Source organism: Botrytis deweyae, assembly GCF_014898535.1.
Source record: "Botrytis deweyae strain B1 chromosome Unknown BDEW_002, whole genome shotgun sequence".
In the NCBI taxonomy this organism is placed as follows: Eukaryota; Fungi; Ascomycota; class Leotiomycetes; order Helotiales; family Sclerotiniaceae; genus Botrytis; species Botrytis deweyae.
Genome location: NW_024066209.1, coordinates 1,463,099 through 1,489,222, shown reverse-complemented (window position 1 = coordinate 1,489,222; position 26,124 = coordinate 1,463,099). Strand labels below are relative to the sequence as shown.

General features: G+C 40.5%; 9 protein-coding genes across 9 annotated transcripts; 3 read left to right on the top strand and 6 right to left on the bottom strand.

Annotated features, from left to right (window-relative positions):
* Window positions 1-1,450: 1,450 nt before the first annotated feature.
* Window positions 1,451-2,994, bottom strand: EAE98_001139 (uncharacterized protein; the record flags this gene model as incomplete). The annotated part of the gene is made up of 3 exons (XM_038948756.1): window positions 1,451-1,801; window positions 1,856-2,123; window positions 2,786-2,994. The coding sequence occupies 3 exons, from the start codon at window positions 2,992-2,994 to the stop codon at window positions 1,451-1,453; spliced, it is 828 nt and encodes a 275-aa protein (XP_038815022.1).
* A 27-nt stretch (window positions 2,995-3,021) lies between these two features.
* On the bottom strand, window positions 3,022-3,569 carry EAE98_001138 (uncharacterized protein; the record flags this gene model as incomplete). The annotated part of the gene is made up of 2 exons (XM_038948755.1): window positions 3,022-3,256; window positions 3,286-3,569. 2 exons carry the CDS (start codon window positions 3,567-3,569, stop codon window positions 3,022-3,024), a joined length of 519 nt encoding a protein of 172 aa, XP_038815021.1.
* Window positions 3,570-5,140: 1,571 nt separating this feature from the next.
* Window positions 5,141-6,934, bottom strand: EAE98_001137 (uncharacterized protein; the record flags this gene model as incomplete). Its single annotated transcript, XM_038948754.1, has 3 exons — window positions 5,141-6,074; window positions 6,130-6,420; window positions 6,669-6,934. 3 exons carry the CDS (start codon window positions 6,932-6,934, stop codon window positions 5,141-5,143), a joined length of 1,491 nt encoding a protein of 496 aa, XP_038815020.1.
* Window positions 6,935-10,230: 3,296 nt separating this feature from the next.
* EAE98_001136 (uncharacterized protein) lies at window positions 10,231-11,384 on the bottom strand (the record flags this gene model as incomplete). Its single annotated transcript, XM_038948753.1, has 2 exons — window positions 10,231-11,190; window positions 11,292-11,384. 2 exons carry the CDS (start codon window positions 11,382-11,384, stop codon window positions 10,231-10,233), a joined length of 1,053 nt encoding a protein of 350 aa, XP_038815019.1.
* Window positions 11,385-13,205: 1,821 nt separating this feature from the next.
* EAE98_001135 (uncharacterized protein) lies at window positions 13,206-13,794 on the top strand (the record flags this gene model as incomplete). Its single annotated transcript, XM_038948752.1, has 2 exons — window positions 13,206-13,481; window positions 13,564-13,794. The coding sequence occupies 2 exons, from the start codon at window positions 13,206-13,208 to the stop codon at window positions 13,792-13,794; spliced, it is 507 nt and encodes a 168-aa protein (XP_038815018.1).
* A 1,859-nt stretch (window positions 13,795-15,653) lies between these two features.
* Window positions 15,654-16,397, bottom strand: EAE98_001134 (uncharacterized protein; the record flags this gene model as incomplete). The annotated part of the gene is made up of 1 exon (XM_038948751.1): window positions 15,654-16,397. One exon carries the CDS (start codon window positions 16,395-16,397, stop codon window positions 15,654-15,656), a length of 744 nt encoding a protein of 247 aa, XP_038815017.1.
* A 984-nt stretch (window positions 16,398-17,381) lies between these two features.
* Window positions 17,382-18,604, top strand: EAE98_001133 (uncharacterized protein; the record flags this gene model as incomplete). The annotated part of the gene is made up of 3 exons (XM_038948750.1): window positions 17,382-17,415; window positions 17,466-17,684; window positions 17,739-18,604. The coding sequence occupies 3 exons, from the start codon at window positions 17,382-17,384 to the stop codon at window positions 18,602-18,604; spliced, it is 1,119 nt and encodes a 372-aa protein (XP_038815016.1).
* Window positions 18,605-21,039: 2,435 nt separating this feature from the next.
* Window positions 21,040-23,406, bottom strand: EAE98_001132 (uncharacterized protein). The gene is made up of 3 exons (XM_038948749.1): window positions 22,767-23,406; window positions 22,137-22,684; window positions 21,040-22,074 (listed from the first exon to the last, which is right to left on the bottom strand). The coding sequence occupies exons 1-3, from the start codon at window positions 23,178-23,180 to the stop codon at window positions 21,252-21,254; spliced, it is 1,785 nt and encodes a 594-aa protein (XP_038815015.1). The 5' UTR covers window positions 23,181-23,406; the 3' UTR covers window positions 21,040-21,251.
* Window positions 23,407-24,038: 632 nt separating this feature from the next.
* Window positions 24,039-25,645, top strand: EAE98_001131 (uncharacterized protein; the record flags this gene model as incomplete). Its single annotated transcript, XM_038948748.1, has 2 exons — window positions 24,039-25,160; window positions 25,223-25,645. 2 exons carry the CDS (start codon window positions 24,039-24,041, stop codon window positions 25,643-25,645), a joined length of 1,545 nt encoding a protein of 514 aa, XP_038815014.1.
* Between the last annotated feature and the right edge of the window lie 479 nt (window positions 25,646-26,124).

Below are 26,124 nucleotides of genomic sequence, written 5' to 3'. Positions count from 1 at the left end.
TAATTAATAAGGTTTTCTCTTTTCCTTTTATTTTAATAATCTTTTTGAGGTGGTGTATTGAGTTGAATACTTTAGTATAAAAGTACACTATAAATTCTAAATACGTATTTAGCTCAGGCAAAAATCTATTTTTGGGGTTTATACCAAATGATTCAAATCGGCCTCAGTACTACTCGAAAGGCGTCCTCAGAATTTGAATTCGATTCGGGTTCTAGCTAATTATTCTATATAAAATATAAATTTAATAAAATAAGAAAGATATAAATTACTTTGTTTACTATAACGAAATTTTTGAAAATTTAGGTATCAAAATAAAATAAATTTTATAATAATAAATTTTAAATTTCATTAGTATATAATAATATATATTAAAAGAATATATTATAATTTCATCAGATGTTACGAGGCAGGCGGGCAGGATCAGGAATCTATAATCAATGGTGCTAATAACAGTAGGTACAGGGTGTAGACGAAAACGTAGCTCTTCGAGCTACGATACAGGCGAGACAGGATCTTCCAAAGTGAAGATATACAGAGTTTTCAGATGTAAGCTAGCCCAACAGGGCCTAGCTTACCCACTTATCGGTCACGTGCATCCACACCGTGACATTAGAATCGTTTTAGCTAGCTCTATGATAAATTCTTATTATTTTAGAAAGAGGTTTTAAAGAAATCAATAAAAAGTCTTATAGTTCATTTATATTTTTGGATTCGTAGAAGCTAATATCAGGTTTTTTGTACTCCTGTATTATGTAATCATATATCTCCTCGTATCGTACGATAGAATCCTTTCAATTACCCCTCAACTGTCTCCACCATCTCCAATCCTCCTCCACCCACACTCTTCGCCCCACCCCAAGCCAACCTCCAACCGCTCCTGTATATCCCTTGGATTTTTAGCATTCGGTTCCATCTGAACGTTGCTCGACACATTATCATACACTTAATTGAGTAGTAGAGAGAACTATTCCTCAATGTTTAGGGTAAGGTTATACGATTGCAAGTTCCTCACCAGAGAGGTGAACAAACCCCGTTTGACTCTAGTATAAGGCAAACTACCTGGGTCTTCATCGGCATGAAGGGAATGACTTTTGGGAGCTATTGAATATAGTGACTACTGCCAACAGAGACTACCAATGCAATATTTAACGAGTACTGAATCTCCTCACAGGAATACAAAGCAAGCTTTAGCACAGGCGGATGCATACCAATGCCTCATCGCATCGGCGGTATCAATTACTTGAAGAAAGACGGCTTCCTCATTCATTGAAGTATATCATTATAAGAGAGGAACTAATTACAAAAGAATATGACGAAATTAATCCGTCGTAGGAAAAATTCGTGTTTTTTACGTAGAGCCAGAAGGTAAAATTCTCAGTCGTTGCGAGACGTGTAACTAAAGTCAACAAACTCTCTTGCCTTGTGCCTCCGTCCCTCTAGAGCGCCACTTCTATGTCCTCTGGTACAGAGACCTTCTTTTCTTGGTTCTTTCAAGCTTATCAGACTTTAGTCCGAACTGTGTGTCCAATTTCGTTCGGAGTGATATGTGTCTTTCCACGCATACTGCAACAAGCCCTGTACATCCGAACGCAACAGCGCCAATCCAAACTGATTTCAGGGCTTCTCGATATACCGAAATCACTTGTTGTCGGATAGTGGGCTCCAGGGAATGGATACAAGTACCAGTGACAAACTGATAGGCCCGCCCGCCTGCTAGTTCTTGGCGGACGGCAGGGTCGCTGATACGATTGGAGTAGCGATCGAATTGCGCATTAAAGACGATCCCGGGTATTGTGATACCCTAAATGAAACCAAAGCTACGCAAAAATGAGTACAGTCCCGTCGCTGTAGCCACGTCTGAGTCAGGCAAGGAAGCCATTATCGCAGGCAGAACGGTAGGCAGCAGAATTCCTCGGCCAATGGCGTCGACCATCTGGAAAATGACCCAAGAAACTTTGGGGGTGGTGTTTGATAACATGATATTCAATCCCGGTCCAAGAATACTAAGAACAAATCCAACGAGGTGCAATGGCCGATAGTGTCCAAATTTCGAGAGAATCCCGCCAGCCATGCCAGCTGTCACAATGAGAAAAGCCTCATAAGGAATGAAGTTTGTTCCAGCTCTAAGAGGAGAGGTTCCTTTGATGGCTTGGAAGAAGACAGGCCAGAAAAAGCACACCCACTGGAGTAGTACCAAGTGTAGGCAATAGTATTTCCCGTAATCCGTATACGGGTTAGACAGTGGTGCGTATAGAGTTTTTTTCGAAATATGTATGTATGTGGTATGGAATTCAATACTACTGAAAGTATTCAATATCATTTAGTTATTCAATACTATTAGTAATATACTAAAATATTGGAATCCAATATAAAATATACATTCCTATCCTAATTAAACTAGAAAAAGGGATTCCTATTCATATTAGGTAATAAAATTCCATTCCTTATTTCAAATTGAATGGGAATCCCTTATTTCTAGCCTAATTTGGATAGGGAATATATATTTTATATTGGATTCTAGTATTTCAGTATATTGCTGGTATTCTTTAGGCATATGAATATATACGAGAGTGGTATAACCTCCTTTCTATACGTACTAGCTGCAATATCAATATGCTAATACGCGTCACAGTTTCACTGTAGTATACTATTGCCTACACTGGTAGTACCGAGGAGATGAAATCGATGTAGAAGCCTGCGGATGAAGTTCGATTCGCGAAGATGCGCGGGGGTATGGAGACTTCTTTGCAAAAATTGGGTGGTTTCCACTCGTACAAGTGAAAACCTATCCATCCTAGTACCCCAAGCACAATTGGGAGGATTACTCGCCAGGAAGACCACGAGAACACAGATCCACCAAATAAGGCCGACCAACAGAGAACAAAGAGAGGCGATGAATATGAAGTTTCCCACCCAGTCAATTCTTAAGAGTGCTCGCGCCCACGTAGATTCTTTCTCGTGATGTAGACGAAGAGATATGGCCATGAAAACCATGGTGACCCCCGCAATAGGAAGATTTAATTAGAAAAGCCATCTCCAGTTTACTGTAGCAAGAGCTCCTCCGACAGCTGGTCCTAAAATGGCAGCGATAGCGGTCGAAGACATGACAATGCCGAGGTATTTTCCTCTTTCTCTGAGGGGGACGATATCGCAGATAATGAGTTCAACAAGCATCATGATGCCTCCAGATCCGAGGCCCTGAACGGTGCGACCGGCTATGAGCATCGTGGAGCTGTTTGAGCCTCCTGCGATCCCACTCCCAAGCATAGAGAAATCGAGACGAACATAGGTGCGCAACGCCCGAATATGTTACATATCTGAGCACAAAGTGGCTGAACAACTGTTTGAGCAATGAGGAAAGAGTTCGCAATCCACACATAGTTGTCGGCAGCCGAAAGATCATTCGTGATTTTAGGGAGGGCTGTGGCGATTATCGAGCCATCGAGGGCAGCAACAAAGCTGATAAAAGAGAATGAAAACAGTATGAGATAAAACTGCAACGATTTGGGGGTATTGGGCATGCTTTCTTCTTGAGTCTGTAACACTGAGTCCGGTGGTGAAGGCTCCATGGTTTTGATGAATCGCCTTGTATTTTAGTACAGAATATACTATTCAATTAGTAAAGGAGACTTAGGCCCTTTAGAGATCTTAAGTGAGTTTAAAGTTTTGTTTTCAGATAGCAGACTTTTCCTTTCAATATAATAGAAACCAGAATACAAACAAGAAACATATCTAGTCTTATAAGACGAGTCAAATTTTAATTTCAATTATTATCTACGAACGACCATTTTAAATTACTAGATATAGTAATTATCAATAAGTATTCTTTTCTTCTTATACTATCTTGATAAAGGAATTATTAAAAAAAAATACACTCTCTAATAGTGTATATATATATAATCATTAAAATATATCAGTTCGGGGGAACGCGGGATCCGATAAATTTTACAAAATGTAACTTCGTTAAAAGAGTTGGAGCTAAATAGCCTCGAATGCCACTTGCTTGCATACTGCTTACTAGCATGTGCCAGGTAGGCATCGGACGAAGCTGAAGAAGCCTATAGTATACAATCCTTTTCTCTTCCCGGTCATCTCTAGACTCTATCGTCTTCTCAATTCACGTATCTGTATTATCTCAACCACCCATGGCTGTATGAACTGCAGTTCCTTGCATCTACTATCTTGTAAATTATTGTGATGATACATGTACATAACATTGAGCACCTGATTCACACACATCCTGAACCTTCTCTCCTTTTCTAAGAATAGTCTTATTATACTACCATAATAAGTATACTCGTAAGCCCAACCATATCGTACAGGTACCTTGTACGGTTGATCTCTGTATAACTAATGGTTATTCAATTTGGTAAAGCAATACCTACCTAGTACGGTAAGTGTTTCCTGTAACATTCCTAATTAGGCATAGATTAGGGTTTGATCAATAAAAGCTTAGACCAGATTTAGCTGACCACATAAGGTTAGATTACCGTTTTCAAAGTATGTCCCTTAGTAGTGTATCGAATGATGCAATCTAGTAAACGAGGCTCTTTTTGTGAGAGCCTCTAGTTCCTAGGAGGCCGCTTATAAGAGCCGACTATTAGTACCTAGTCTACCGAAGTAGCTGGCGGAGGTTTTTTTGGCAGTCGTTAAGTTTAGTGTAGTTTTTATGCTAAGCCGACCTAGGCAATGACGGCCAAATGAATTGATGTCCTGAATTTCACGGTATTCCGTGATGCCCAGGAAATGAAATCGTGATAGGTTAGCATTCTAAACGACGAATGGGCAGAACCTCCGAATTATACTTTTGTCTACCCATCTGGAATGCAAGAGGGTTTCAACAGAAACCCTCTTAGTATTGAGATTGCGAATGATGTATACAGCTCTACCATTAATTACCATTATACTCCTCACATACAATGCCTCGGTCAATATTAAATTCGTGCCTAACTCATAACTTGACAACCCTAAGGTAATTTATTTACTAGAACTTTCAAGGGTACCTATAGGCCTTCAATTTGGCGTCTTTAAATTGTTATGAAAATATCATTGTTGCAGTGTGCCTATAGTAGCTAGCTACATGTCTGTAACCTTACCAACAGAAAAGACACCTTGTGGGGGTTCACAAAAAACAAAACTTTTACAAGTCTTCAGCAGATATTGGTATCGCCTTATCAGAATCTGACACCAAAACCCTCCATTTTACGTTTTGATCCTCACTGTGTCTAGGACTGATTGTGACATTGATATCCTCATCTGGTGCAGCTGTTGTCTCCCAAAGAGCGGCCTTGTTGGAAGTGATGTGATCCCATTTTCCGTTAACAGGTGTGACGTCAAATCGCAGAATTAACAGAGCAGTAAATGCCAAAATTTCGGTGGCTGCGAAATGACGGCTAGGACAAAGGGTCGTTCCGCCACCAAAACCACGAAAGGCAATCGGATTGTGACGTTTGTTCTCAGGTAAGAAGCGCAGGTGATTGAACGCTTCAACATCGGGACCCCATGCAGACTTGCTGGTATGCTGAACGGGGCCTGGAATCAGAAAAGTATTTCCCTTCTTGAGAAGATACTTGCCGTCGAGCAAGAGATCCTTCATGACCATCCTGGTTGACATACCGATGGTGTGAACTCGAAGCACCTCTTGCAATGTGGACACTAATATTGGACAATCGACTTTCACTCGTGTCATATCGATAGTGCGAATTGTGATGATTTTGCCGTTCTTCGTAGTAGTAACCTCGTCGAGAACCTGGGAAATCTCCTTTCGGCAATCTGCCAATATTGATGGGTCGGCATATACGTGGTACACCAACCAGAAAGCACTAGGTGATGTGTTGGAAAGCAGCCCAATCGTATTTCCAACCTCAAATCTTGCAATATCCTCAACAGGCAGCTTATGTTCCGTGCTATGATTGAAACGAGCTTTCATGAGAGCGGATGCCTCGTTATGACCGCCATTTTCAAAGTACTTTTTAAAAGCTCTGGTCATGTATTCACGAGCCTGATAGCACTCTCGGGCTAGTATCGATGGGAATAGATTCATAAGGAGAATAATAACCCCAGGCTGGAACTTCCTGGATAAAGTTAGCGACTAGACTAGACATTTGCGGACGCAAAGTTTCTCCTCACCAGAAACCATCTGCAACAGCAGGATCTTTGAACGGGTTTTGGGGTCCATAAACTGAGTCGGTCGTAGCTATTGCAATTTCGCGCTTGATAAAGTCGAAAAGCGATACAACAAGTTTTCCTTTAATTCCATCGATTGAAGCAGTAACATTCTGGGCCATGATACGATTCATCGCATCAAGTTCAGGCCCTGGTGAAAGCGGCTTGTGGATCGTTTTGTAGAATGTCATCGAATAACCCCAATCGCCCTCTTCTCCGTTGGTATTCGTATTGAGAATGTCGTTCGCAATCTTGCTTGATCCGCAGACACTCATGGCTCCCATAGCTTCCAGAGGAGGGAATGCCAAGTCTTTTTATTGAAGCTGAACGATAGGAATCAGCGACATGGAATTGATAACATAGAGTCTGGCTCCTGGTATCCGGAGAGTGTAGATCGGTAAATCATGTTTGTTTCTGTAGTTGGAGGTCAGAGACAGGTTCACAGATACGGTATTATCTTAGCCACCAAGAATCTAAACCAAATACGAAAGTCTTCAACGCACCTTAACTCAATATAAAATTTAGTTTTCTTCCGCGAGAGTTGGATTATTGTACCGATAAACGGAAGAGATGTTGAGATTAGTGGAGGCTCACTTGCGTCTTGGGTGTAATGAAGGAGAGCATAGAGAAAGCCATAAACGGCAATCACACCTGTAGCAACAATAGCAAGAGTGCTAGGCATGTCTGATATCTTCACTTTCTGAAGCAGCGAATGATTAAACGAGCTGGCGGCAGATGGAATAAAGATGTTGTTAGAGAACTTGTTCAGCTTTTATCACTGTAGATGAGAAGATTTGCCAAAAAGCTTGATTTGCTTTTGCAAGAGCACTTACTAATACTGCGCTGTATTGCAGCTTGTCTGAACGGAAAGATGCATCCCCGCACTCTCCAGCAAATTGAATTCAAAGAAATTCACTTGCTGCGCCTTTCGCGTTATTTGCAACCTGCCAAGCCGAGCCAAATAGTCAGAGTGGTCCGATTGCTTGATCAGTTCGGTTTTCTTTGCAGGGCTATGGCAGATTGTAGTCTCAATGTTTTAGTGACATTTATGTGCCACACATTTGCATGCATTAGTGTACACCACCTTACCGAGTATTTAAAGGGGGCACAGCAATAATGGCCATTGTTGGTGTATTAGGCCTTCCCCGCCTTTGGTTGTATTCAACGGGAGCGTCTGAAATAGTCAGCGAAACGACTAGGCCCCCATAATTGACTTAAACCACTTCAGACAGTATTTCTTCCCGATCTACACCCTTTTAGGATCTAACTTGCTCAAAAAATTCTTTTTTTCAGGCTGACTCAACGCCTTTACCGACTATACTACCTACTATAAGAGTTCTGGAAGCTTCTCACTGCACACTTAAGTGAGCTTATCCCAGCCACCTCATTTTCGATATCTTATTATAAATATTCGACAAAAAACCTAAAAATCATTATTTTTTCAATTCAGTTTCAAAATGCCTTTTCAATTCAATAATAAAAATGATTCCTATAAATTTCATCAAAATTGGGGTATTCCTTATCAAATTAGAATATTTTAGGTATATGATAATAGAAAATCCTAAAATTGAATTGAGAAAAATTTAAATGTATTCTAAAGTATAATAAGAAGTATAATTAAATCTAAATCTTATAAAATTATATAGAAAGGAAAGGTATATCGATCCTCTATATTATTAGTTAAAGAAATTCAACGAATTATAAGGATTTTAGGTAAAGATTGAAATAAAAGAAAAATGACTTTCGAATAAATCAAAAACATTTTAGGGGTAAAAGTTTTGGTGTATACAATTTATCGGGAATTATACAGAAACAACTATAAACGTTATATAACATATCCTAGGTTTTTTATTTCAAAGCAGTAAACAAAAAAGAGGCTAGCTTTTGTGTATACCTATCGATAATAGGAAATTAGTAATATCATTGTCGATAACCCTAGAAGAAGTAATTGAAAGAAAGTTATATAATCAGACAAAAGTTCTTTTAAATTGGAAAAAAGTGAAAGGATTTAAATTACTAGAAGGATTAATAAAAAGAGATATTCCTTATATATTAAATTGATATATCGTTCAGGAAGAGTATTGGTGATAATCTGGAATATAATCAGCTGAAACTATAAATCCCTATTAGTCTTTCTAAAAAAGAAACTAGAGACTAAAGGTATTATTAGTTTAGTATATTATAATTAAATACTTGAGCTTATTGTTTTCTTATTATTCAATGAGCTAGATCCTTTTTTTATTTTTATAAAAGATGGATTAAAGGTTCACTCTGAGCATGCCCGACTAGCTCAACTAGAGTACAATATACAAGACTTCAATTGGCCTCCCTCTTTACTAGATCTCAATCTAATTGAAAAAGTATAACAATGAATAAAAAAGGAACTAAAAAAGCTATTGTTTATATCTACTTCTATTCATAAATTGAAATATAAACTAACAATACTCTAGAAAAGAATAGATTTAATGGATTTTTGGGCATATATTAAAAGATTGGTATACAAATTAAAGAATGTGATTTAAATCAAGAAATAATTATTATTTATTAATAAAATATTAAATTTCTATAAATAAATAATGTAGTATTGAATAAATATTAAATTTAATATAAAGTAATTGAAAAATGAAAGGAATACTATAAGCAGAGACCAGAACTCTTACAACTACTATTTAAAGGTGTCACGCTCGGCTGCATAATCACTACCACTGCCCCTGTTAGCTAGTGAAATGTCACGATGGTACTTCAATCAGTCAATTCGACTAACCACAATCGATAATTAATTAATTGAATGCTAGGTACACAACTATCTAGTTGCACAGCCCTACTGATTAGCTAATATATTAATAATTAATTATCATAATAGTAGTCGAGTATAATAATTCAATTAGATATATTACGACCGAAGCCCTAGAAGCTTTATAATTTTATTATTAAGTCTGGTCGAAAAAAGCAAATAGCGCCAAATCCTCGATTGCGGCACGGTATATGATAAGTGGCTTGGCATTTCGCTGTCATTTCAAACGCTCCCTATTCAATCAGGGAATTCTCTCTTATTTTCAGATGCAATCAAATCATTCAACAATCAATATGACTTTGGGGCCCTACTTTTACCAAATTTTAAACCTAGATAGGAATCTACCCTTCACAGGTTTTAACGTTTTATTGTACAGCAGGCAGCTGGGATATGTGCCATGTAATTCCCCTCAAATAACAAGCACATCTTACATACAAGAACAGATATGAAGAAGATTCTAGATATCCACTCACCCGACTCGACATTTCCACCTCTAGCTCAAATGCATGTAATTTCAACTTCAGTTTGGTCTTTTAAACTTCTAGGATCAATTTGGAGAAGCATTACATCGACAGTGTTCATCGAAGATGGCAGCTCCTGACCTCTATCTCCTGATCTCATTTGCCTGTAGTGCGGCATTGAATGAGCGTCGTCCATGGTGTTAAATCCTCCAAATCTGGACCTCATATAGGATGTGATATGGACGGAAGTATGGTTCCAAGCCCTCTAGCACCACTATGGAGGTATGTTATACCGCCTTCGCTAGCCAGGATCAGTTTGTATTGGCAGAATGATTCTATTAATGACAAAACAAAAGCGGTGTAATATAATTTATCTCCGTAGAAGAGTTTTCTCTTTAATCTTACTATATCTAAGATTCAACTATAATATATACTACCTAGTGTTCATGTACAACTTGCTGTCTATTTCTGATAATAATATTATAATTGTCATTTTTTATTATTAAGCATCAATAAATATAGTAGGATTATCAAAGAGATTTCATTTCAACACTTATTTTTAGATTGTGTTTTGTAGAATACAAATTCATCTCTTTTTCTATTTAATACAAAAATTCATTTATGTACACTTCCTTGATGTTAATACAAGCCTCGAACTAAACGGGCGGTTAGTATACTTGTTACAGAGCTTCATAAAACCATTCTCCCTCATTTCTTCAGCGATTGACTTGCGAAAGGGCTCAAAACGATGGTCTACAACCGGTCTCGCTTTTACCCCAGGGCCTTGGACAGTTCCCATCATTTTGTTGTTTAGAATACGGCATTGCCCCCTTGTAAGCTTGTCGGAGGCGAGATGTCCAGAAGAGCGAAGCCAGTCTTCTGACCAAAGAACCGTCCCTTTACAGTTGTAAAGGGTGATGATGAGAAGATCGAGTTCTCTGCGTAAATCTCTTGGTCGTTACGGACGCTCTTGATGTCAAGGAAATCTCCGTTGTCGAAGTCAAGGAACCATCTTGTTTGGTAGGTGTAATTGGACTTCGAAGAGGTCCACGTGTTCTCCGGCTCGATTGTTACGTTGAAGCGGACTATTTCCAAACCGTGGTTGGTACGAACTGTTGCAAATCGTAAATGCTGTGCTGGGTCCTCATTGTCGGAGAGCCAAATGCTGGCCTTGACTTCCGAACCTGGGAAATGAACCCCAAACCAAGTAAATTCGCTGTCAATTCCGCCGAATCCGAACTGACGATCGTACCAGGTCATCGAGCGTTCCTCGTCGACCTGGAGGATCTGGTCGCCTAGAATCAACGTGCCTGAAGTCTGGCAGCTCGGAAGAGACCACTGCGAAGTTTTGCCGTTTCCCCATGAGAAGTAACCCGTTCCAGCATTCAGAAGGACCCGAGTTGTTGCTTTCACGGTAAGGTTATACTCATAGTGATCAGTCGAACCACTCGAGACCATGGTGGAAATACTATCATTAGAGTTGCTCGAAAATTCAAAGCCAGGTGCTTCGATGCTGAGTTTTCCGTCCTTGTTCGTTGAGTTGTTCTGAAGAGGGACGTTTTTTGTGCTCTGCCAGTAGTTTTCTGGGTTGCTGGCGTCCAGGAGAGAGGTCCTTACTGTAACAGTGCCGGAGGGAAGTACGAAGCCCTGCGACAAGAGAACATACTCGGTCGAGTTGGCCGAGGTCAAGAAGTGAGTGGACCAGAATGAATTAACGGAAGATGTGACAAGCTGAGATTCGGGCAAGGAATATTGGGTTGGTAGTTCCGCCTGATAACAATTGTCAGTTCTTGGCATGGCGGCCAGTGGACTCTAAGCTTGTTTTCTACACAGGACAGAACTGCGAGGATAAACGACAGACATGTACCTACATCATAAAAGGTTGACGCATTCTCTGGAGTGAAATTATACAGAGCATTGCTTGCCGCAGGGAGCATGAGCATCAAGAACGACGTGATAGACATGGCTAGTGACTTATGTTGGATAGGGTAAGATGGTAATGAATGCAAGTCGAGCTACTCAGAGATGATTTGGTTGTCTACCTCGCCGTTCTCTTATATAGCATTCAATCGACGAGAAAATTCCATCCTTCGCTAGGAGAGCCCACGGAGATAAAGCCGACCGGAGTCGATGGGAGACCGTGCACTCTTAAAGGGGATAAACTATACATGCATCGTTGCAACTGGAGATGAGATGACTACAGAACCAGACGGAAGTCGCCAACAGCATGATTCATGCATTTCAAAATGCTAATCGGCAATCTAAGATCCTCCCCCCGTCCAGTGTTTGTAGAGCCGGGAGTCTCTAAGATTATAAAATCTGCAATGAGGCAATGCGACAATTACATTCACCTACAGTAGGTCTTGTTCTAGATTTCCATTCAAGTATGGTGAAAGATTGTTGGGATTCCTTGCAACGTGTGTGACGTGATCTGCGTTGCCAGTCAAGCCACTGGAGATCAACCAGGTCTTGAGCCTCATTCTGCTCCCTACTTCTGCCTAGCCAAGCAAATTTTGAATTCAGATTACTGATCTAAAATATCGAGTGAACCACAGAAAGAAAAAATCGATTCTAGCAGTCCACTGTTATTCGGTCTCGGAGAAAACCAGTTTTCCGTAACCCTAAGCACAAAGACATACAGCAGTAGCTCAAATGTTTAAACATAACATCAAAAAATTGTAATTTCCAATTCTTTCCCTACTACTATTGTTATTAAAATGGCCTCTTTTTATTGTTCATTTGTTTTAATTTACTGAAATTGTGAGAAGAAAAGAATCAACTCCTAATTGATATAATTATCAGTCCTTTTTCTGTATTGATTCAAATATGTCATCACCGTGTTTAATAAATGGTCAACTCGGTCTTTCAGGATGTCCGATTTTAGATCACAAACTAAAACCATACACCCATTTCAGTATATGGAGAATCCTATCGATCCTCTTTCCGCTTAAGGTCACCTCAAAATGGCATTCTCTCTTGCTCAAACCTGCACCCCGTCTACTTTTAGTCCCTCGTCTCCTGTTAGCGAGATCTTGATCCTAGAAGCCAATCTAGTAACATACTTTGATGCATCTGTTGCTAGTTTTTGGAGGTCGGGTACGCCTACAGTAGAGCGACCAAACACAAGTTTCTGTAACACTACTATCACCTATACCCATCCCAGGCAAAATGACAGCATCATGATCGAAGGCTGGCTCCCCACCGACAAATGGAATGGCTGTCTCCAAGCTGTCGGCGGCGGTGGCTGGGCCAGGTCCAATTGACCACTAACGCGTTTAAAGCGGCCTTGCCAAAGGACTTACCACTATCACAACTGATTGGGGACTTGAGACTGAGGATGGCAGTATGATGAATGCGAGACCTTACGCTCTTGTCAATCCCGGAAACGTCAATTTGCACAATCTGCAGAACTTTGCGCATGTGGCTTTGCACGACGAGGTATAGGTTTCTCCCCCAGTCACGTCCATGGCAACTCGTACCTTTTTAAGCAAGCTTCTCACAGCCATCATGGTCTCTCATCCGCAACTCGCTTATCCAGAGCTTCTATGGTAAAAGGTCTGAATACTCGTACTTTATCGGCTGTTCGGGGAGTGGCCGACAGGGCACGATACTGGCTCAATCGTATCCCGACGCATACGATGGCATCGCGGCTTGGGCACCTGAGCTCTACTGAAGCGAGCTCTTCCCCTACATGTAATGGCCGCAGCAGATTATGAATGAACTAGGCCAATTTCCCTACAATTGCGAACTGGACGCTATCACCGACTAGGCCATTGTGACCTGCGATGAATTGGACTGCGTGGCGGATGGTATCATCGCTCGCGAAGACTAAGTGCACTGGAAAGGACTACGTTGGTTCTCCCCGGCCTTTAGGCCAGCAGTGGCTCCAGCTGTTTGCAGCCAAGGACCCGGAGAAGGATTTGACTAAACTCTCCCGTGATGAAAACAATCGTCTTGCTCGTTTCGCCAGCCAACAATACAAGTCTATCGCAGACACATCGGATCCGGACTTGACCAAATTCCGCGATGCTAGAGGCAAGTTAATCACCTATCACGGCTTGGTAAGTCAGGAGACTTGTATCCTATTAGGACAGAAATCTACCCCTTTTTGTCATGACAGTGATTAACTCGGTCATGAAACAGAGTGACAAAATCATCACCTATAAATCCACTGAGCAACATCACAAATTTGTCCCCTTAATCTCGCCAGACATACGCGATTTCTACCGCTACTTCGAAGTTCCAGGCAAAAAGCACTGCTACGGCGCTGCTGGTGGCGAGCCAACAGCAATCTTCCGCCAGCTACAAAGTTGGGTGGAAAATGGTACGGTGCCTGACTTAGAAGATGACCATTTGCGTCCACTTAATCATTGAGCTCTAATTGTTTTACCACTGGTCTCCTGTTTTCTTTTAACATTGGCTCTTGTCTAAACTGGCACGTATGGAAATTTGTCCCCAGGATTGTTTTGTCTAGAACTTGCATGAACCGAGAAAGTGAAAATTTTCAACCTTGATGCTTTTTTGAGTGTTGTTGGTTTTGGTTATAACCAGTCAGTTAGCCGGACGACCTAGAACCAGAGATGACGTGATGCAGTTGTCCTTGCTCATAAGATAATCTGTTCCCTCAGTGCAGTAACCGCTGTCCGTGCTAGCGTCCATATTCATGTGTTCATCGTAGTGATCGCAATTGTCGCAAGCATCCTGATTATCGTCGCCAAAGAGCTTATCTCCATCATTTCAGGACTATCGCAAGCATTTCTCTCGTCATCGTTGTCTTTCCCTAGTACTGGGGCAGGGGGCGCTCAAGTTTGCTAGTGTCATCTGCTTCTTTGGTTTTGACATACTGTCAAGGTCAAAGTCGACCTTCAAGATGGTATTGATGTAATTTTAGTCCACAGTCAGCATATATTAGAAGTCCAACAAAGGAAGGAGAATACAGTACCGTAAAAAACTCCGATGCATCATTTCCGTCTACCAGACAGCCATCGTTCATCCATCAAATAAGCATTTAAAAATCCCACCAGTATTGATTGACAGACTTCCGCTTTCACCTTTTTCGATTCGTGGTCAGACATGTTAGACAGATCCAACGGAGGAAAGACATTACCCTCCCTTTAGTACAACTCTGTTTCAGGATAGCCGTGCGCCATTCCCTCAAGCCACTGTGATCACAGTATCTGCCATGTGTTAGCTATAACTAATTAAGTGAACTAAGACCAAAGTGTAGTAAGTTTGCCCGATAAACTTCTGCCTGATTAGGAGATGCTTGCCTTGGTGTTTTCCGAGTTCTCTGACTGCAAGCGTGGTTTAGTATCTAGGCTGACCTCCAAAAGTCGATAGTCTTCCCTACTAAGCATTTTCTTCTCCCTCTCCTTCAATACCCGGTTGGCGTCGAGACGCCGTTTGACAACATTTCAGAAGATCTTCGGGGTTTCTACCGCTATAATTTGGATCGTAGGGGCCATTAGCTAGCTGGTCCTGAGAATGCGAATACTAGAGGAGGGCTATCGAGGGGAGTCGCGAGGAGGGATCGACGGTGATGAAGCAGATAGAGCTTTGAGGTCTGACATGAGAGCGAGAGGGCTGCGAATAAGAGAGTAACAACGAAACGAAGTTCGGGAGGGTACTTTGGGCAAAAGAGTTGAAGGTAGTAGATCTGACGAGGTGATGAGAGTGTGGAGAGAGTTGTGGAGGAGAGTGTAGGCGTCCCCAGGATTCGAATTCGGGCTCTGGCTAATTATCCCATGTGAAATTTAAATCAGCAGCGAGATGTAAATTTGGCAAAATAAGGAAGGTGTGAGTTACTTTGTTTACAATAGCGAAATCACTGAGAATATAGAAAGAAAAACGAATCAAATTGTCTCACAACGATAAGTTTCAAATTCAAATGGCACATGACGATGCGTGCTAGAAGGATGTATTGCAACTTCATTAGAATCGTTCTAGCTAGCTCCATGATAAACGCCCATCATTTATTGGACCCAATTTATGACAATGGATAGTCTCCATGAGACGAGATTCGTTCCAACAAATCATATGTCACTACTTACTTCCCCTCGAGGAGATATGTCTCAATCCCGGCAAAGGATGTGTACCGCTGTGAGAATTTTGTCAGCTGGAGATTCCGCATGGCAATATTGGAAGTCGAACTCATTCCAGCCAAGTGTGATTCAATGTCGGCCACTTCCTGTAGGCGTAGATGCTGGTCTGGCTGGTTTGCCAGAAGTTCGCTGCTAGTCTAAACCCATTCTGTAATAATTGTCATCCAATACAGTCCTGGGTCGTTTCACTGAAGATTCCGAAATCGGTCCAACAGGAACTGGAGCAATGGCAGAGCCTTGAAGTCCTCGAAGTGCGTCACGACACTTGGTCAGGTAGAGTATCTGGTGCTTGCAGTCATCGATAGCATCGTGCTTTTTGCCGACGAAAGATTTGTCCACCTCACGTCGGATATTCCTTCCTGTAATTGAGAAAGCCGCTTCGCAGTAAGTTCGAACACAGAGATCGTTATAGTACATCCACGGCTTTCTCAAATCCGCTGCTTTGTAGGCACTTTCCATCCACCGGCAGTCCTGGGTGCTACCATATGCCCAGATCATTACTTGAAGGTCGCTCGGGTTGAATCTCGCAGCTGGATAGTTGGTTTTGATGCTAACTTGATTAGACTTGTGGCAACTGGAGAGCCAGGTGGTGAGTCTTTTGAGAGCAATTTGGAGTGCTACTTTGCTGTTTTGGCTGGCAGACAATGTATCCGGAATGTTTTTCTCAAGCCACTGAAGTGTATCTGAATCAGTGATTAAGCCCGATTGAATACATGATTCCAAGTTGATGTCTATGGAGAAAGTCTTCAAGACCTCGCCGGTTTCGATATCAAAATGAATAGCGCCGATCTGGATGATCGCAGGATTGTGTTTCAATGGGTGTGCGGCTATCTCAAGATCCAGCATGATATGAGTTCGTACATCTTTGGCCGACATGACTGCGATATGGATTGGATTTATGAGAGCGTACTTTTAAATAATATAAACAGGAAAGTTTGATACTATCCAAAAATCAACAAAACAACGAGGTGGTGTGTCGAAAAGCAAACTTTATCAATAGAGTGATTGACTACACACCCTACCGCACAAGCAGATTACAAACTTGCCGTCCACAAGAGACTGCCATATTGAGAGAGATTCTTTGGGAGCAACACGGATTCACTACATGTAAAAGAGACATCACCGACTTCCTTAAATTGAATAGAGAGTATTGAATGCCTCATACAATTCATGAAGGTTGGCTAATCTCGTTTCCTTGAGTCTTTGCCTATGATTTAAGGAGATCATGGAATATTCTCAATTGAACAATTGTTGCGTTGTTTTAACTCAGGAGCTACAGTAGGTACTTATTCAGCTCCAGACGATGGTTGATGATGGCTCTTCAACTATCCCCTAGAGTGCGGACATTCGGCGCCCTCGCTTAACAGGTATCTTAGTGACCAATCAGAACATCAGGATATTTGGAATTTAATCTCATATTTACATTCAATCTTTAATATAAAATCTTTTTAATATTATTTCTATTTCGAAATTTTGAAGATAATAATACATACTAACTTCTGATCTTCTCTTTTTTAATTTTTTTTAGAAAATTATATTTTGAAATCAAGATTCCTATTTATAAACAGAGTGATTGAAAAAGCATTACAGAAGCCAATCTAACCAATCATATTCCTTCATACAAGGTATATTGCACAGACCACAATGGGCGCCATTTTCCCGCACTCTAGGGGATAAAATGTGGGGGCTCAGAGCAGTGAAGTGAAGTTTGATGGATGGTGCGATCCCGGAGGCGGTGACATGGATAATTGGATGACTCAATGGGGCAGAAAAGTATCCCCCTCACCAAACAAAACTTGAAGTTGTGAATAAACTCGAAAACTTCAATTAACATTCAAATCACGAATCAATTATTTCATAATGTCTGGAACCACTCTCCACCTACGTTCTGAATGTAAGTAATCAATGGCATAATGCTCCGCAAGCTACTAATGCGATCATCAGTGGGCAAGGCCCTTGAGCATCGATCAGCTCTTACCCCCACTACCGCCAAAGCTCTCATCGATGCTGGATACACAATCAACGTTGAGCGCAGCCCAGAGCGTATATTCGATGACGAAGAGTTTGAGAAAGTTGGTGCTACACTTGTGCCAGAAAACACATGGAGACAAGCACCAAAGGATCACATTATCATTGGATTGAAGGAACTGCCCGTCGAAGACTGTAAGTTTCTGCTTGATGTGATATCAATGGATGCGTCTAACAGTTATCTATAAGTTCCTCTTGAGCATGTCCACGTACAATTCGCACATTGTTATAAACAACAGGGAGGTTGGGACACCGTTCTATCACGATTTCCTCGTGGAGGTGGAACTCTCTTAGATCTCGAATTCTTGACAGACGACAGAGGCAGAAGAGTTGCAGCCTTTGGATACCATGCTGGATTTGCTGGTGCAGCATTGGCACTCGAAAACTGGGCATGGCAACTCACCCACCCAGCATCCGAGCCTTTCCCAAGCGTATCGAGCTACCCCAACGAAGATGAATTGATTGTAGATGTTAAGAAGGCAATCGCAGCTGGACAAGAAAAGACTGGCAAGGCACCACGAGTTTTGGTTATCGGTGCATTAGGCAGATGTGGAAGTGGAGCAGTTGATCTCTGCTTGAGAGCTGGTGTGCCAACTGAGAATGTGTTGAAGTGGGATATGGCTGAGACCGCCAAGGGAGGGCCATTCCCAGAGATTGTTGAGAGTGACATCTTCATTAACTGCATATACCTCATGTCCAAGATTCCAAACTTCGTCGACATGCAAAGCCTCGATACCCCAAACCGCAAATTGTCAGTCGTCTGCGATGTCAGTGCTGATACCACCAACCCCAACAACCCAATTCCAATCTATACTGTTGCAACCACATTTTCAGAGCCAACTGTTCCAGTTGAGGTCAAGGGAGAACCAAGATTAAGTGTCATCAGTATTGATCACTTGCCAAGTTTATTGCCAAGAGAGGCAAGTGAGGCATTCAGCAAGGACTTATTACCAAGTCTGTTGTCTTTGAAGGATTGGAGAAATACTCCAGTCTGGGCTAAGGCAGAGAAGTTGTTCCAGGAAAAGGTTGCTACATTGCCCAAGAGCGAGGCATGAGTAATAAATACAAAAGCGTTTTTTAGCATTAGCAATATGATACAATAAAAAATACAACGTTGACGATTATCTAGTAATGCTGAACTGACATCATGGCTACAATTCAATATGAAACCAAATCCGCAACTGCACGAGGTTTGAGCTATGAGTAGGCAGTGCATGAACGAGATGAGATGTAGATCATCAACGACCCTCAACGTTATGTTATAATTGCTTGGAACAATGAATCCGTTCAAGATATCGAATTGTTTAGGGACAATGAATATACCTGAATCAATGAGAGTACAACTGGAACATTCAAACGACCTAAGAGATATTAATTTTATATAGACAGCACTCGTAATCTAAAATAGAGAAGAAAAAACAAGCAAGAATTCGAGGCGAGCTAGGTCGCCAGTGTTTCGGAGCGCCTAATTATTTCTATTATTTCTATTATTTCTATTATTTCTATTATTTCTATTATTTCTATTATTTCTATTATTTCTATTATTTCTATTATTTCTATTATTTCTATTATTTCTATTATTTCTATTATTTCTATTATTTCTATTATTTCTATTATTTCTATTATTTCTATTATTTCTATTATTTCTATTATTTCTATTATTTCTATTATTTCTATTATTTCTATTATTTCTATTATTTCTATTATTTCTATTATTTATTTCTATTATTTCTATATTATCTTATTTCTATTATTTCTTATTCTATTATTTCTATATTTCTATTATTTCTATTATTCTATTATTCTCATTATTCTCATTATTCTTATTATTCTCATTATTCTCATTATTCTCATTATTCTCATTATTCTTATTATTCTCATTATTCTCATTATTCTTATTATTCTTATGTCACGGAATTCACCGTATAGTGTAACCTTACAAGCACTAATCCCGGTACTCCTTCGGAGTACTCACTCCCATGATTACTAACACTATATCATTCATTTCATTTGTGTGCCCTATATACCTAATTAGGCGAGTACCTCGCCCGATCAGGGTATATAAAGCAGGTTTGATCATTAGGATCATACCTCAAGTCAATCTAGTTTATTATCACTCTACATACCTATTCCCAGATCAAAGTGACCATTAGATATAGCTATTACCTCCGTGATATCTTATTATTCTTATTATTCTTATTATTCTTATTGTTCTCATTATTCTTATTATTCTTATTATTCTTATTATTCTTATTATTCTTATTATTCTTATTATTCTTATTATTCTTATTATTCTTATTATTCTTATTATTCTTATTATTCTTATTATTCTTATTATTCTTATTATTCTTATTATTCTTATTATTCTTATTATTCTTATTATTCTTATTATTCTTATTATTCTTATTATTCTTATTATTCTTATTATTCTTATTATTCTTATTATTCTTATTATTCTTATTATTCTTATTATTCTTATTTATTTATTAAAATAATAAAAAATTTCATTTATAATTTTTTAAATATTCTTATTTAGATTATTTAGATTATTTAGATTATTTAGATTATTTTTGAATTCTATTATATACAATAATAAAAATTTTAATAAACTCAAAAAGTAATTTTCAATTTAAAAAGGTGATCTAAAACAGGGGTGACTAGAAAGTAGAGTACTCGACTTATAAAAAGTCTGTAAAATCCGACGTAAAAGTTTCTTTCGCTACGCTCCGAAACGCCTACAAAAGTTAAGAGCTCAAAACGAGCTCTTAACGGCAAAAAAAAAAAGTCAAAAAACTGCGGAACCCTTTGATCTCAGATTTAAACTGAGTATGGAATGAAAGAATGTTCATGAGAGAACCTTCTAATAGGAATCGAACCAATATCTCCGGAATCAAAATCCGACGTGCTAACCATTACACCATAGAAGGGATATCGCGGAATTCGATATTAACAAGTCTCTAGTTTAGTAATATAAAGGAATTAAAGAATCGTCCTCAACCCACATCAAGCACTAGCACTAGCTTTTGGAGGGGCTTCTGACACGTGGTAGTGGGGTACATGACATGTTATTAGATGGAGTGGAGAGCAGCTTTGAGTAATATCGTAGACACAATAGTCTATATCTAGGTAGTTAGTATGCTGCATTTTATATTGTAATAGAATCGATATTTTAGGCGACGACTAGCTTTGAGACCTCGCTTGACTGCCTGCACTTTTCGTATATGTCTCAATCCTTCCTTCGCCTTTAATTCTATTTATTGTAGACAATTTACTGTAATGTAGTAGGTATTCAAGTCTTCTCAAACATTGAAATAGTTTTGGACATTCAATTCATTACAAATTTCAAACTTGTGTTAAGCGTTTATGTATTTACACTATTTCAAGCATTCAAATCATTTCATACATTAGATAGTTCATTAAACTTCATTTACACAAATCGGTTTGAACGTTCAGGTGCCCTGCTACAGATTTTGTATTTGCAAACGTTTAATTACATTGCTTTCATATGAGCCTTTAAAGGTACTTCTCATGGCTACTTGTCTATTCGATTATTCATGTATCTTACTCCTGAACCTAGAGGTACCCCAATATTAATATAGCCTATCTAATCCCAATCCCAATCCAACCAGCCTTTTGAGTGTTGACCATATGCCCATTCCATTGATACCGCCTATTTTTATACTTTAAATCATATATCAAAGTCTACCCAAGTAAAGTCCAATACAAACTCCCCACCGACGTTACTCCCGCAAAAATCATCGCTTCCACCATAAAAGCCGGCGCAAGATACGAAGTAACCCATCTCGCAACTGCCGCTCCCACGAAGCCCATCCAGATAACTACTGCAGTAGTACTCCAGAGGTTATCCCACCCTGCAAATCTCGATTTCTTCTGTTCATTCGCACTTCTCATGCTCGTTCCCCATCCTCCCTCTAAGACCGTAACAACCGACCAGAACATGATTCCCGGTAGAGGCAGTTGATAGAATATCTGAGAAAGAACGAGATATTTAATGCTAGCCACATGTGATTTATTGCGCCAAAAATTGTAACATGTACATAAAGCCACACGGAGAAGGAAATCCCAGGATTGGAATGCATGGACGGTGTAACCTGTGAATACGTAACGAATAGTGAAGACACCAATGATCAATGGTCCGTAGAAACGACGCATAGCTGTCACAAAAAGGATGACACCGTGAATAGAGTAGATTTGCGGATATTGGAAACATTCGATATGAGTAGCGCGGGCCCAACGCATTTGTTGAAGGAGCCAGCGGAGAAGTGTGGTAGGGGTATCGGTAGAGGCGAGCGCGGAGGTGTTGAAGGTCACTTTCCAGTTTTGAAGGAGGAGATTGGTGGTTAGATGACGATCTTCGTTGACGACGGTTTTGACTCCAAGAGAAGTTTGCGTGTACCATGGTAAGAGAATAGACTCAAGAGCTATGAGACGAAAAGCGGCACATGGACCAGGTTGACAGTCTACAGCGTCTACGGCTCCGGTTTGTCCACGTGTAATAGCTAACCTGCAATGCGACATTATTAGATATGCAATCCTTTCAAATAATTAGATGAATGAGATACTTACTCAGACCAATAAGCTGCACTACCCAAAGCAGCAATGGCACTCTCCTGATCATTATGAATGCTCAGAGCCGAGCAACTACCTCCGATTAACGGATCAGCAGACATACAACCGACTGTTTGGTACAAAGTATCCGGATAAACGATGGTATCAGAATCGCTAGTCCACAAGTATTCAATATTATTCCCTTGTCCCAATGCCAAAGCGAAAACCATATTGGTAAACATGATATCTTTTTTGCATTTGTGAGGTTGGTAGAGACATATTGGGTGGAGGGATCTGGTCTTAGAATCGCGGGACGGTGATAGAGCATCATGTTCACGGAGGGTTGTGAGCGCTTTTTCGAACACAGTGCGGAAGGCATATGCGTGAGCCTCGGATAGAAGAGCCGGGGGGACATCTGTGGAGTCGAATGATGTAGGTGTGGACGCCCATTTTGTGGATGAGGACTTTTCGTCGTAGAGTTCGTGGGTGATGTAGTTTTGAGCAATGCGGACAGCGAGAAGACCATATGGTTCTTCAACGTGGATTTTTATGAGATCTGGAAATACCTTCAGAGGGACGTTTGTTAGTCTTTCAATGTTTTTAGATCACTGCTGAGCGTTCTTGGAGGTTGAAGGAGGGAATACACACTTCCTGTGCTACAGAAACCATCTCCATATCTCCATCATGATCCCCATCGATTCCAATGAGCATAATCTCTAGACCGGGGGAATTATGATAACTCTGTAAACATCTCCTCCACAGATTTGCCTCCTCACGATATCCCACTACAGAAGCAATACACTTCGCAGCCACATCATCTTTTGTCTGGACTCCCTTCTCTGCATCTTGTAAAGAAAGTTTCTGTTCTAATTGCTTGACTCTTTCAACATTTTTGCTGCGATTAATCTCCGCTAGGGAGATCTGCCATATACTTTCAAAGGTAATTGGGGCAAATGTGACATATCTTCTGAAATAACGGAAGATTAAAAAGAATGTGACGACGCAAAGGATGCCGTTGAAGATTTGCCTGTGCAAGGACGGTAATACAGGTACCACAGGCATGGCCCCTCTTTCACACTTGAAGAATAGAACCCGAAAGATATAGATAGCACAAACGAATGGGTGACCAAAAGAATGTACTGTATAAAATAGCTTTGAACAATGGAAAAGTGCCACTGGAGCACTTTCTACTGCAGCCCATGCAGCTAAGTCTTTATACTTACGATGATCATATTGGCTTGACCTTGTCTCTCCCTACTGAGCTAATCGGTCAAGTCGCGGGACTTTAGAGCTTAGTATTTTTAGGATGACGATCAAAATAAAACAATTTCTATCGTCTGTTCCGTATACGGGGAAGCAGATACTAGGTAATGAGTGTAGGCAGGAAGGCAACAAACCTTAGTGTGCTGCATCAAGATGGATTGGTAATTTCCGCCAGCCTCCCATGTCATTAAAACTCTTCGAGAACTTTTCAATTGCAAGGTAGCATTTGGTAGCCTTGCATATGGCCCATTATCATTGGGTTGATCATGCATGAAGCTTAAATAAAGTATTGAATGAACTTTAACAGAGTAAGAGTGGGTGGGGATGGGCTCAATTAGGTAAATCTTCAAATAAACCTTGACAATAACAAAAGCCCCTTTTGTTTGACATAAACCGGTGAGAATGCGTAGATCAGGGCTCCCCTGCCTCATGTGGACTTTTCTTCCCAAACTCTTGGCTCGTATGGACAACATCCTTGTATCGCATTTGTTGAAGCCCTCTACCATAATTCGTATCGCCCTTAATAAGCATTGAATGCATAAACTCCCACCGTTTCTCCGAAGATTGTTAAGTTTATCAGATCTATACAGATCTATACATATCCCTCGTCGTATATTTTCCTATGAGAATCATGCTAGATGTTGCGGCTGAAGAATAATGCTATTTTTTAGAGGTCCACGAGGTCTTGCATTGATTTTTGTCATATTGAGTTTTCTGACGATATATTATGGCTACTTGAGGCTTGATGTACATCCGAAGCTACACGATGGCGAGTTCGCTGTACCACCTCATGCGGAAGTTGTAGTAGAACCTGGACGGCTAGCAGACGGGAGGCCGACGAAGTCTGCGGAGAAGGCGGTGTATCCATCAATATCACCCCACCCTCAGCCCAGCGCTACACCCGACATTACCTCTACAGTGCCAAGTTCAGAGCTATCAGTGTCATCATCTGACATTCTGTTAATCATCAAGACTGGTGCAAGCACAGCGTGGCGTCGAATGCCTATGCAGCTGTTAACGACTTTATCGAGTTTGCCAAACAGTGTAATATATTCTGATCTCCAAGAGAATCTTTCTCATGAGATCCAGACAGTGGACGTTTTGCAAAACGTGAGCGATACTCTGCAGATACATGACACAATTGCGTACGACATATACCAAGATCTACATACCAACATTCATGCGTACAGAGAGCAAGCTCAGCTCCCGGGCGACGAACCTGAACTCCCACCCGGGGATAAGCCAGGCTGGAAACTAGACAGATACAAGTTTCTTCCCATGCTAGAGCATGCTCAGAGGAACTTCCCCGGTTTCAAATGGACTGTTTATATTGAAGACGACACTTTCGTCTTTTGGTCAAATCTTCTCCCATGGCTTGCAACACTCTCAGCTGACGATGAACCGTCATATTATGGCGCTTCCGCGGGAGAAAGCAATGCGACATTTGCGCAAGGAGGTTCAGGAATCGTATTCTCTAGGTCTTTAATGAAGTCTGTTTTCACTGGACCTAAAACCCCCACTCTAAAAGAGTATGCCAAATTCACCGCAAGTGAGTGTTGCGGTGACATGGTTCTTGGCAAAGTATTGCGCGATCATAATGTGCTTGTAAACAGAGGGAAATATGGCCCAGTGTCATTCAGACCCGAACCACCCTGGAAAACAGGATTTGACGAATTCTCATGGTGCAAACCAGTCTTCACGTTTCATCATTTGCACCAGAGGGATCTGGTTCAACTGGCATTATTGGAGCGCCAGCATAGTCATAATAACCATGTTTCGGTAAGTTGTCATCCCATGAGTATCATGGATACCCTAAATAATGTGTTAACGAAACATGCTAGCGACCAATCATATTTCGTGACATTTTCCTTAAAACAATATCACCTTACCTCAAAGACCGCCGTGATGATTGGGACAATTCCGCATCTCGCCACAAACTTACAGAGAATATCACCACGATCACCAATCCACCTTGGAGTCCACCTGCTCCCGTCGTAGAAGATAAAGATGCTCTTGAGCAGGCTTATACTTCACCTGAAGCGTGTCTGGCGGCGTGCGTCGCATTATCTACTTGCCGTATCTGGAAGCACGAAATCAATAACGAGAATGAGAAGAGCTGTAGTTTGGATGTAGTGGTAATGCTAGGAAGAGAAATTGAGGGACGGGCTTCATGGGATAAAAGGGTGATCAATAGTGGATGGATGATCCAGAGAATCAATGAGACGTTAATGGAGGATAAATGTGAGATTGTTGCGTCACCTTAGGGTTGGTGATTGTATTGATTGGGTTTGTACATTGAGAAATGATTGTTTCGAAACTAGAATGTAAATATGATTGGCATACGTACTAGCAATTTATCAGAGTTTGTCGTTTTGTCAAGGGGGGGAAAGTGCGATGGATGGATAGGCGAACTGGCTAAGGAAAAGGGTCAAACATAGCGTATAATGAGATGTCAAAAGAAATACTTGCGATAAGAAAAGTTTGAGATGATGTTCAATGTTTTCTAAAATTATCCATAATGAAGTAGGCTTTTAATCCCCACACATGGGCAAACGATCGAATTTTCTGATGGCTGAATAAAACATTTCACGTACTCGGACTGGGACTCCCAACTATATAGTTCATGTAAATAAATCTGCACTGGCACTGAAAGTTGCAGATCTAGGCTCTATAAATAGCTTATCTTGTATTATCAGATTGAATCATATTATTATATTTAAAATGTCGTTCGCCTATTCAAATG

Coding starts and splice junctions, on each gene's coding strand:
- EAE98_001132 (XM_038948749.1), bottom strand. CDS start 23,180: ATGCCTGTGGTACCTGTATTACCGTCCTTGCACAGGCAAATCTTCAAC. Junction 22,685..22,766: donor TGGTTTCTGTAGCACAGGAA/GTGTGTATTCCC, acceptor GTCCCTCTGAAG/GTATTTCCAGATCTCATAAA. Junction 22,075..22,136: donor AGTGCAGCTTATTGGTCTGA/GTAAGTATCTCA, acceptor GTCGCATTGCAG/GTTAGCTATTACACGTGGAC.